The sequence below is a fragment of the Mobula hypostoma genome, chromosome 17, assembly GCF_963921235.1.
Source record: "Mobula hypostoma chromosome 17, sMobHyp1.1, whole genome shotgun sequence".
In the NCBI taxonomy this organism is placed as follows: domain Eukaryota; kingdom Metazoa; phylum Chordata; class Chondrichthyes; order Myliobatiformes; family Myliobatidae; genus Mobula; species Mobula hypostoma.
In genome coordinates, this window is record NC_086113.1 from 52,054,172 (window position 1) to 52,066,235 (window position 12,064).

The following is a 12,064-nucleotide window of genomic DNA, read 5'->3' on the forward strand; positions in this document are numbered from 1 at the left end:
CCGGAATATTGGTGATAAGTCAACTGTAAGTCACTTATAAGTGGCTAATAAACTCAATTTCTTTTCTAAAAGGGTTTATCTAACGAATTTAATTTTAAACACACCGCATATTTTCCTTGTAACACTTGCTTTGCCAAGTGGCATGATCTCGGGGTGATAACCCCCCCTGCCCGGCCAAACCTTAGCACTGTGGTTTGGGTGGATGCTGCATGTTGTGTCCCGTCTGTAACATCAGTACCCTGAAATAACATTCAGTCCACAATGTGCAGTTAAGCGATTAAGATTTTATATTTAAATATGGGTTTAGTAGAGAAATAAAAGAAAAGGAAAACAAATAAAAGGCACCAATAATCTCATTAAAAAAATGTCCAGTGCACAACGTTGGAGCTCACGGATTTCCTTTCACTGATCCTCTTTCTCTCATCATCGACCCCTGGGCTCCCGCCCCAAGCCCAGGCCCAGCAGGTCCAGCAACCGTCTCCTCAAGCCACCTCTTCTCTCTTCATCCTCTTCACGCCTTCTCCCTGAAGCCCAGACAACTAACAGCTTTCACACAGACAGAAAGAATAACATCTATCCCAATTGGTTAACAAATGAATACAAGTCCCGTTATCACTGACTGCTATAGAGAACCACTATCTCAGCAGTTAACAGTACAGAAAAGCCTTTTTATTCCCCTTAGCAGTAACCCTTACATCCTCATATTAGTATATAAAATCATTGCAACACACCAATATCGCTGAATCAGTGGAAGCTCTGGGCTTGTTTCCCTGCAACAAGACAGTCCCATTGAGGGGTGATGGGAGACAACGATACTCGAAGGGGGATCCTTATGTCCGGTCTATTCCGCTTCGCGGAGATATGACGTTGGAAATGGAAGCAACGTTTTCAGTGCTTTCGTGGCTATCTCAGGATATTCAGCCTTGACTTTGATGCAGAATGCGGGCAGAGATGTTATGTCAAACATACTTTTCGCCAGCCGTCATTTGCAAGCTCAAGGAGTTGGTTGTCTTCCTGTGCTGACATGGATGACACATGCGTAATGACCTCATGTGCGTTCAACTTCAACAGTGGGTGTGACCGTGAATGAGGAAAGGTGTAGCTGACTCATACAGGGTTACCAGATTGGCTTTCCAATTCCAGAAATTTGTTTTTTTTCCCCAATGTGGCCGGCGGCAGAAAATTCATTTGGCTTTTTCCTGGCTTTTTATGTGCTAAAATTATCTGCACGAAAATTACATACCATCCTTTTCGTAAAACATTTTCCTTTAAGAAAAATGTTTTCTCGTCAGTTACATTTGGCAATATTTCGCCGCCAAGAGTCTGGGCAAGAAGGTGCCAACTGGTAAGTCGACAACACGGTCATGTCGCCAAATCGTATCGTTTCCTCGCGGCCTGGTGGTTGGGGACCACTGCTGTAGTCCTTAGTTTCCGTTTGCTGGGAGTACAGCTAGGTGAAAGGACATAACAAATTGCAAGCATGAGATGGCACATTAGGTGTTCTTATGGTGGTGCAACAGTGGTCGAGTATGTTGGCTCCTGGGGTTCCAAAGGTGATAGATTTGTGGTAGTTGGACGGAGACTTCTTTAAGCTGGCCTGGTTGAAATCTCTTGCAATGATAGTGCATCAGGGTGCACTGTTTCGTGATTGCTGATCACTGTGCTCAGCTCCTCCAGTGCCTGCTTGACATTTGGCAGGGATGGAATGTACAGTGCCTTCAGGATGGTGGTGGTATACTGTTTCAGCAGATAAAATGGATGACACTTGATCGCTAGATGTTCCAGGTCAGATGAGCAGGATTGAGATAGGACTGCCATGTTTGTGCATCATGATGAGTTAATCATGTAGCATACTCTGCCTCCACTACCTTTCAGAAACTCAGCTGTCCTATCAATGTGGTGGATAGTGAAGCCCTCGGGCTGTAGCGCTGCATCCAAAATGGTGGGGATGAGCCATGTTTCTTTCCATGAAGCAGATTACACAGCAGTCCTGATGTCCCTCAGGTACTGCAATCTTGCTCTGAGGTCTTCAATTTTGTTTTCCAGAGACTACATTTGTCAGCAAGATAGAGATGGGGGGGGGGGTGGGGGAAGTATCTAAGGGCTTTGCATTTCAATCTTACTTTAAAGGAGAACTTCACTCACAACCTAAGTCTGCAGTCCAGGGTCTCCCAATTTTGAGAATTGATAGATTTTGTTTTAAACGCCTTTAAACATACTTGCTTGCTGAAGTACCCGTGGCTGTGGCTGGATTTCAGCTGTAGACTGTAATATCATAAGCAGGAATATTTGATGATTCCTTTTGGAACTACACATGGAGTTGCCACTGATCCACACCATCTTAAAAAAGTCAAAAGATTCTGCAGATATTGTAAATCTTTAGCTACACACACTGGAAGTGAAAAAATGTCCAGTGGAAGCAGTTTTGTGGGATAGTCAATTGAACGTGGAGATAGGAAGATGAAGGAAAGAGGAAGGCTTTCCTTTATCTGGATGAGAGATGAGAGAAGTTGAGACTGAAGTGTGGAAAATAGAACAGATGTCATTGATGTCCTTAACTGGTGAGGAAGAAACTCCACTGTTAAGAACAAAAGAAGACATTTTGAAGCTTTGGTAGAGAAGATGTTATCAGAATGGGTATAATAGAAGTAAACAGTAGAACAAAATCTTGTATCTTAGTGATCCAGCATTCTGCTTTTCAATGTAAGGAAAGTGTTTGCCATTTTCCATAGTCTCCATGTTCAACAGGTAGGTCATTTTGGAAATTCTACTGTCTTCAATGTATTGTCACCATGGTCATGTCTCTCCACTTTTCAGCTTCCAAAGGGGTCAGTCTTCTAACCATCTAATATTCTTCCATCTTCAATGACCACTCTTCTGGTGTCTTCACTAGGTTCAAATCCTTTGTTCACTGAAGTGTTAATGATTTTTTTAAATTTCTCTGTTCCCATGCTGTGTGACCTAAGTTTTCCAGCATTTGATTTCCAGGATTTTTGATTTTCTTTTGATGTTCAATTGCTTGAAATAAAGTGTTACGTACCCGGTAACTGGGTTGCCAAACCAGCAGAAATGGAACGCTCGTTGGAGTCTGCGATTACTAGGAACTAATAATGTTTTATTAAAGAAATAAGTAATACAGTACTCTAATCGTAAGGATATAAATGTAGCGGGTGAGCAATGATAATACACACATATACACAGAAATAGGGTAATAGGAATCAACCAAGCTCTGTCGCAGTCTAGGGATAAAATGATCAGTCTTAAGTGAAGCAGAGTTCAGTTCAGTTTAGTGTAGTTCGAAGTAATCGCTGCTGTTGTACCGTTGGGGGGAGAGAGAGATGCAATTTGGTTTCAGGCAGAACTTTTGGATGTCTTTGCAGTTGGTTTCGGGCAGACCCTTTGATGTCTTCTATCCTGCTGTGGTCACCGACTGTGACTCCTCCGTTCCGGATACGATGGTTCTTCCGCAGTGAACCCGGCACCCAGGCAAGGGCGGACACACACCCCAGGTTCCCACCGATCGTACCTTTACGCCCTGTGAGCCTCTGGTTGGTTCCCGCGAACCGGTCCTCCAAACTCCTACCAACTTGTGGGGGCACACTGCTCTTCCCAGGGTCTCGTGGTGTGTCTCATGTCTTAGCAAACCTGCTCTTTTATCCCCCTGCTGGGGTATCGCCTGTCCATCAAACTTCAAACGGTTCAAGTTCAAAGCAACCAGTCTGTCAATATCTGAATTGTGTTTCTTTCCCGTTAATCCCTCTCTTCTCTCTTATTAGCATTTTGAATGTTTCTTCATTGTCTTTCGTTATCTCTCTCATTAGCATCATCTGTCCGGGAGCTCTACTTGGCGTCACACATGACAAAAGTTGAACTGTGTACTAAACACTAAATATAAATAATGCAAATCAATGAGCACAAGAAGGAACAAGAAAGCACAAGTTTTCCCAAATGCTTATTGGTATTATGTAAGACTATTCTTGTGCTTGTGTGAATTCAACTATTTAAATCCTCCACTCCAAGGGTAACAGCAAAAGGCCTGCAAAAATCTCTCAAATTTACTAAAGTCTCTTCCTGTGTCTAGTACAGGTTTCCCCTGCTATCCGAAGGTAGAGCGTTCCTATGAAACTGTTCGTAAGCCGAAATGGCGTAAAGCAAAGAAGCAATTACCGTTAATTTATATAGGAAAATTTTTTGAGCATTCCCAGACCCAAAAAATAACCTACCAAATCATACCAAATAGCACATAAAACCTAAAATAAAACTTAACATATAGTAAAAGCAGAAATGATATGATAAATACACAGCCTGTATAAAGTGGAAATAATATATGTACAGTGTAGTTTCACTTAACAGAATCGGGAAGTTTGACCCAAAATCAATTTGTCGAAAAAAAATCGGCACGTACATGCATGTGCACATCACGCATTCGTGCGTCACGCATGCACGCATACATGCATTTGCACATCACGCATGCGCACACACCTGCCCGCGCAAGTCTTCATAGTCATGGTAGTTTTTCTCAGGGTAAACACAAGTTTAAAGTGAGCGTCTTTTTTCATAAAAGCGAAAAATCCTCTTTCGGTTAACGAAAACGGGTGCTAATGTTGGTCTTTCGTAAAAGTGAAATGTCATAAAGAGGATGTTCGGAAAGCTATGTTTAGAGAAAGGGGGGCACTGCACAGCAACACCAAAACCTCATCTCAACTGTGAAGCATGGCGGAAGGAGCATCATGGTTTGGGGCTGTTTTATTGCCTCAGGACCTGAGCAGCTTGCAATTGTTGGGAGAATAATGAATTCAAAATTGTATCCAGACATTTTAAAGGAGTGTGTCAGGGTAGCAGTTCACCTGAAGCTTAATAGAAATTGGATGATGCAGTAAGACAATAATCTGAAATGCGAATAAAAGAATGGTTTAAAAAGAAAGTTTGTGTTTTGAAATGGCCAAGTCAGAGTCCAGATCTTAACCCAATTGAGATGCTGTGGCATGCAAGGTAACCCAGAAATATTGATGAACTGAAACAGTTTTGTATGGAAGAATGGTCTAAAATCCTCCTTATTGTTGTGCAAGTCTGATCAGCAGCTACAGAAAACGTTTGATGGAGGTTATTGCTGCTAAAGTAGGTTCTACCAGTTATTAAATACAAGGGTTCACATACTATTTCCATGCTGGACTGTAAATAATTAAATAATCTGTTCAATAAAGACATGAGAAGTACAATTGTTTATGTATTACTAGTTTAGGCATATTGTGTTTGTCTATTATTGTGATTAAGATGAAAGTCAGACCACATTTTAAGTAATTAATGCAGAAAACCAGGTAAATGCAAAGGGTTCACAAACTTTTTCTTGCAATTGCTCAAAAGAATGGAATTATCCTGCACCACCTTATCACTTACATCACAGTTTAGGCCTCTTCAGCTTACAAACCCTTACAGAACGCTATGATCAAGCTTAGGTGGTGGAAAGCACAAAAGCATGTTGTGCAATTTCACACCAGCTTGATATAGACAATAGGTGCAGGGGTAGGACATTTGGCCCTTCAGGCCAGCACCGCCATTTACTGTGATCATGGCTGATCATCCACAATCAGTATCCAGTTCCTGCCTTATCCCCATAACCTTTGATTCCGCTATCTTTAAGAGCTCTATCCATCTCTTTCTTGAAAGCATCCAGAGACTTGGCCTCCACAGCCTTCTGGGGCAGAGCATTCCATATATCCACCACTCTCTGGGTGAAAAAGATTTTCCTCAACTCTGTTCTAAATGGCCTACCCCTTATTCTTAAACAATGGCCTCTGGTTCGGGACTCACCCATCAGCGGGAACATGCTTCCTGCCTCCAGGTTGTCCAATCCCTTAATAATCTTATATGTTCCAGTAAGATCCCCTCTCAGCCTTCTAAATTCCAGAGTATACAAGCCCAGTCGCTCCAATCTTTCGACATACGACAGTCCCGCCATCCCGGGAATTAACCTTGTGAACCTACGTTGCACTCCCTCAATAGCAAGAATGTCCTTCCTCAAATTTGGAGACCAAAACTGCACACAGTACTCCAGGTGTGGTCTCACCAGGGCCCTGTACAGCTGCAGAAGGACCTCTTTGCTCTTATACTCTTGTTATGAAGGCCAGCATGCCATTAGCTTTCTTCACTGCCTGCTGTACTTGCATGCTTGTTTTCAGTGACTGATGTACAAGAACACCTAGATCTCGTTGTGCTTCCCCTTTTCCTAATTTGACTCCATTTAGATAATAATCTGCCTTCCCGTTCTTACCACCAAAGTGGATAACTTCACATTTATCCACATTAAACTGTACCTGCCATGCATCCGCCCACTCACCCAGCCTGTCCAAGTCACCCTGCATTCTCATAACATCCTCCTCACATTTCACACTGCCACCCAGCTTTGTGTCATCGGCAAATTTGCTAATGTTACTTTTAATTCCCTCATCTAAATCATTAATATATATTGTAAACAGCTGCGGTCCCAGCACTGAACCCTGCGGTACCCCACTGGTCACCGCCTGCCATTCCGAAAGGGACCCGTTAATCGCTACTCTTTGTTTTCTGTCAGCCAGCCAATTTTCAATCCATGTCAGTACTCTGCCCCCAATACCATGTGCCCTAATTTTGCCCACTAATCTCCTATGTGGGACTTTATCAAAGGCTTTCTGAAAGTCCAGGTATACTACATCCACTGGCTCTCCCTTGTCCATTTTCATAGTTACATCCTCAAAAAATTCCAGAAGATTAGTCAAGCACGATTCCTCCTTCGTAAATGCATGCTGACTCGGACCAATCCTGTTACGATTCCTCCTTCGTAAATGCATGCTGACTCGGACCAATCCTGTTACTGCTATCCAGATGTGTGGTAATTTCATCTTTTATAATTGACTCCAGCATCTTTCCTGCCACTGACGTCATTGACCTAGTGCCAACAATTCTGGAATTCTGGAATGCAATAAATGCTGAGTCATGAATAACTGGGTATTGGGCAGGGCATTGAATTGGTCGTGTGGCCTACTATTGCTCTTGCTTACCTTTTTTAATTGTTCTTTTTAAATCAATACTTGATGGTGAGCTTGGGTTGCATCATTTTAAGTACCATGTTATAATGATGATATATTTTTAATAATGCTAATATCAACTATGTAATTGCTAATGTGCATTTTCTTTGTAATTGACAGATATTCTGTCACAGAAGTAGTTGTAAAGATGTCTACACCCGAGAAAGGAGGAAAGGCTGAAGGAGCAAAGAAGAAAAATAAGCCTGATAAATCTTCCACAAAAACAGAGGAAGAAAAAATGGAAAGTGAAGAGGAAGAAGAAGAAGAAAGAGGTAGAGTACAAATCAGTCCCTTTTTAATTTAAAGAGCTATAAGTCAAAAATCGTTTTAAAGGTACATGTTATGTCAGAGAAATGTATACAGTATACATCCTGAAATGCTAATTTAACCAATTTAATGTTGCAGTTGGATTACTGGAAAGATGTCCTATTGTAGAGGGGAAAAGGGAAAAGAAAAAAGTGGAAAGATTGACTTTACAAGTGACACCATCTGCAAAAGAGACGTTTAGTATTCCTGAAGGTAAACATTCCAGTTTTGTGGTCCTAATTCTAGGTTTTAATGTTATTGCTTTTTGTTTTGAGTGGGGGATGGGACCAGAAAGTGTTTGGATAGATCTTGGAGTTCGTGATGCTGTATGGTCTGTGAAAGGAATGGGGATGATTTGATTTTTTTAAGTTTTGTCTTGTGGCAGTCTATGTTCTTGGGTAAATTGTGTTCCTTGGAAGGAGAAGAGGACCATATTCCATTGTATGTGTAATGTAACAGTTGAATTTTAAGGGTAAAATAAGTTCGTACGCAATTAGTAACGAATTGAAATACCTAAAGATTGAATGTATCGTGAAAGCCATTGATTAGTTAGTCTTGGATGATTTGAAATTATTTTGATCAGGGTCTTAAATAAATGTCCATTTAAAAAATAGAAAATTAATTGTTGAATTTATAATTTTGTATTTGCACAGTTCAGCTGGATGTGTTCAAGATGTATTAAACGTGTAAGATTTCTGTTGCCTTAAAATTTTTGAATACATTAGATTCTTGTTAATTGGGGCAAGTACAGCAGCTCTCCTAATTAGCTGAAGTTTCATGGAAATAGTTTAAAAGGTACAGAAAAGACAAATTATGGTTTAACTGAGTAACAAACTAGGTATATAAATGAAATACAGAACAAATTAGAACACTACTGGTGTTATGACAGTGCTATGAAACACTATAGTTTCTAATCGTTATTGACAAAGAACTTCATCCAGAATACGCTTCCAAGTTCTTTTGATAGACTGTAAATGAACAAAATCAGCGCAGGCACCTAGTGCAGATAATGAACTACCTACATACAATGCTGGCAACAATTGCATCCTCCAAATCTTCATTTTCATTGTAACATTCAAGATAATTGTTGATGTTTTAATTCTTCATAGTTCCTAACTTGTTTCATCCTAGCCATTTCTGGCATCTCCAAGCCCGAATGTTCAAAATTGCAGTGAGCAAATCTGTTCTGGATTGTCTGACTGTTTACTTCTCGCCAACTATCAATGGCAAAAATCACTTTTTTTTAAACACATGCACAGCTGAAGCTATTTTAAAACTTCACTGTAAGTACAGTGTAGTGTCACTGATGGCCATACAAGTTCGTGCAACTGATGCTAGTTAGAAACTATTTGGCAGCAGTGTCCTGTCCCAATTAAACGTCATGGTGTTCAATATAAGTAGCTGCCCTGATTAACTGATTGGACTAATTAACTGGAATCCACTTTACTTTACTGGGGAACAGAACTGAAAGCAAATTGCCCACTCGTGTCTCTCATTCAGATGTCAGTTGTAGTCAAGCACAGATATACAGCATGGAACAAGATACTTTCGCCCACTGGTCTGCATTAGCTATCATCCGTCCATTTATGTTAATCTCACATTGATCCTGTTGTTTTTTAAATTCTCCCCTTATCAACTCCACCCAGATGTTACCACTCACTTGTGCACCTTGCACTGTCCAATTGATCGGTCAACCCACATGTCCATGGGATGTGGGAGAAATCCAGAGTGCCTGGAAGTGGTTCTTGTTAATTATGAAGATGAGTATGTTGGATAAGCACCTCATCCATTATTCACAGGATGTGTTCAGGTTTGGAAGTTTTAAGTTGTGGAAGATAAAGGTGTATTGGACTTGGATTCTCTTTAACTTAACTAGTTAAAGTATTTTTTTTTGAAAACCTGATGGAGCAACCGTGTGCATTGTTAAAATAATGTGCAAGATATTAATAATTTATGAGTTTGTTTTGACTAGGTAGAGGCACAAGGCTGGGAGAAATTGAGAGAATACAGTATTTCATGAGCAAAACAAAGGCTGAAGATCTCAAAATACTGCACAAAATCTTATACAATAGGCCAGGTTCGGTAAGATGACTGAAAACTTGTTTGTTATTGTTCATTTTAAGTAATTTGACAAACTGTTTTAAAGTTGTATGATTCCAGGACTTTCTAAATGAAATAACATTTTATAGCTTAATTTTATAAGGAGTCCCTTGCTGAGTGGCTTATCTTGAAAACTCAATTGCAATGCAGCCTTTGCACTAGACCAAAACTAGGATTTTTTTTTATTTTGCTTGAGAAATTTTCTGAACACCTTTAAGGAGGCAGTCCTTTACACAACAATTCGTGGGAGCTGGTGACATTTATGTATAACACTGAAGTAGCAATGGTCATAGCTGACAATGGCATTAGTCAACATTTTCTGTTCCTTACATAAACTGACACTTCCAACAGGGATTTTAAGTTAATCCTCTCCTGATTGCAATAGATCCTTTTTTATGCCATGGACCAACACTATTAAGCAAGGTTGGGAACCCCTGCAATAGAGTTAAGTTCAGTGTTAATGAAGTACAGACCAAGGATTTAAATCTGTATATTCTGTGGCATGGCTGTGCTACTCACTAAATGCAAATACCTAATCCCACTTCTGCCTGTAAGGTGTTTGTACATTTTCTCCATGACTCTGTGGATTCCCTTTGGTGTTTCAGTTTCATTCCACCGTCGAAAGACATACCATTTGGTAGGTTAATTGGTCATTGTAAATTGTCCCATGATTAGGCTAGGGTTAAATCGGGGGTTGCTGGGAAGTGTGGTTCGAAGGACCGGAAGGGCCTACTCTGCGATATAGCTCAATAATAAATAGAAATTCTACTTACAATGGGAAGGTATGATGCCTTTGTTTTTAATACTCTAATCCAGTCAGTATATGTGACATTTACTCTGAACACCCTTTATTAATGAGGTTTTTTTTTGTCTTTGATGCTTTTCAGCTTCCCACATTGAAGAAAAACATTCGTCTGTTCACTGGATTCTCCTTTGAAAGTGGCAGTGACCAGCACAAGAAAAAAGAAGAGATACTGAAAAAGTGAGTGACCAAATATTCAATTTTCGTATTGCATGCTATTAAGAGTAGATGTTCCAAAATGGAATATTATGGATAAGAACATTTAAAATGCTTTTACCTTGATGTCATTAATTGGGTTTAAAGTAACTGTACATGTATTTAGTGTGAATTAAATTTGTCATTTGAGTCCAAGTAGTATCGAAATATAATTCTGCTATAACACATGTATCCATAACACAGTTGGATACAATGCAATTAATAGTGATAGGAACACTATTTACATTACACGGTCTGAATTGGTGATAACATGATGTAGTTTGGGAACCAGAGAACCACTTAAGGGTCAATTCTGAAATAGACAACCAGGACAAAAAGCTGCCTGGTTGGAGGGAGGGTAGGAAGAGTCATAGCTGTTGCCATTGTCTCTCAAAAACACAGGCTGCTAGTTTCACCATGGGAGGACATTGGAAATTGAGAAGTAAATGTCACTATTAGAAATTGTGCAACCATACTTGTATGCAGTTTGTAATGTAACTTGTATAATTTAGTATTTTAGCTTGCACTAACAAACAAATTTAATAGTTATTTAAAACCTTTATTTTTGAAAATCCTCCTGGAAAATTTACTTATTATGAATCTGAAACTTTACCCCCAGTTCACTTTCCTATTGACACAATTTTTTAAATATGATTTTCTATAATGCAGAGTTTCTTTGGAACACAGCTTACTAGGATGGTTAATACATTATCAGGATCCTAATGAAGTGTCTTTGGCCCAAAGCATCAACTGTTCGCTCTTTTCCTTGGACGCTGCCTGACCCTGCTGAGTTCGTCCAGCATTTTGTGTGTGTGTTTCTTGGATTTCCAGCATCTGGATTTTCTCGAGTTTGCGATTGATACATTGGCTTCAATTTTCAAAAAATGGAGATTCAGGAATTATTTCATTGGATTAGAAAATAGCAAATCCATTACTCAGAAAAAGTCCTAGGAAAATTTGGTTATCATTAAAACTGTTGTAGCAGGGCACAATTAAAAAAGAAGTCACGGTAAACTAATAATCACCAAGTCTTGCTTTTCTGAAAGGGAAATCCTGTTTGATCAATTTATTGGAGTTCTTTACAGAATGATGTGGGTTGTGAAAAAAGGAGGAACTGGTGGTTGCACTAGAATTTCCAGTAGGCATTTGATTAGGTGTTACATCATTGGTCTTTTGCAAATCAAACCTCCGACTCCAGGAGATAACATATGGTGTTGATAGAAAGCTATTGATCAAGCAGAAAATGGAGCAGGCCTAAACAGTGTTAGGAAAGAAAGTTGTGAAGTGAACTTGAAGAGACAAATGTTAAATGAATGGGCAAAGGATTTGGCTAATGCAGTGTAATGGGGTAAATGTGAAGTTGATTATTTTGTCTAAAATTGAAACTACAATATAGTGAGAGACCTTTAAGATGCATAAAGGTATGAGTGCACTTTTGCATGATTTGCAAATGGCTAGTTGCAGGTAGCAGAAAGGTAGGAAAACAAGGAAGTAGTTTTGTTTATTGAACACAAAATTAGGGAGCCTATTCAATTTTATGGGCAATTATTGAGACTACATCGAGCTGTTGCACATAGTATTGATCTCTTTAAGGAAA

General features: G+C 39.7%; 1 protein-coding gene across 1 annotated transcript in view; it reads left to right on the top strand.

The window, feature by feature from the left end:
- LOC134358025 (protein DEK-like) overlaps positions 1 to 12,064 on the top strand; it is a 35,854-nt gene that overhangs the window by 9,582 nt on the left and 14,208 nt on the right. The window contains exons 2-5 of the mRNA XM_063069890.1: positions 7,185 to 7,336; positions 7,470 to 7,583; positions 9,343 to 9,452; positions 10,358 to 10,452. Of these exons, the coding sequence (XP_062925960.1) occupies positions 7,213 to 7,336; positions 7,470 to 7,583; positions 9,343 to 9,452; positions 10,358 to 10,452 (443 nt within the window). The 5' untranslated portion in view covers positions 7,185 to 7,212. The remainder of the gene's footprint in view (positions 1 to 7,184; positions 7,337 to 7,469; positions 7,584 to 9,342; positions 9,453 to 10,357; positions 10,453 to 12,064) is intronic.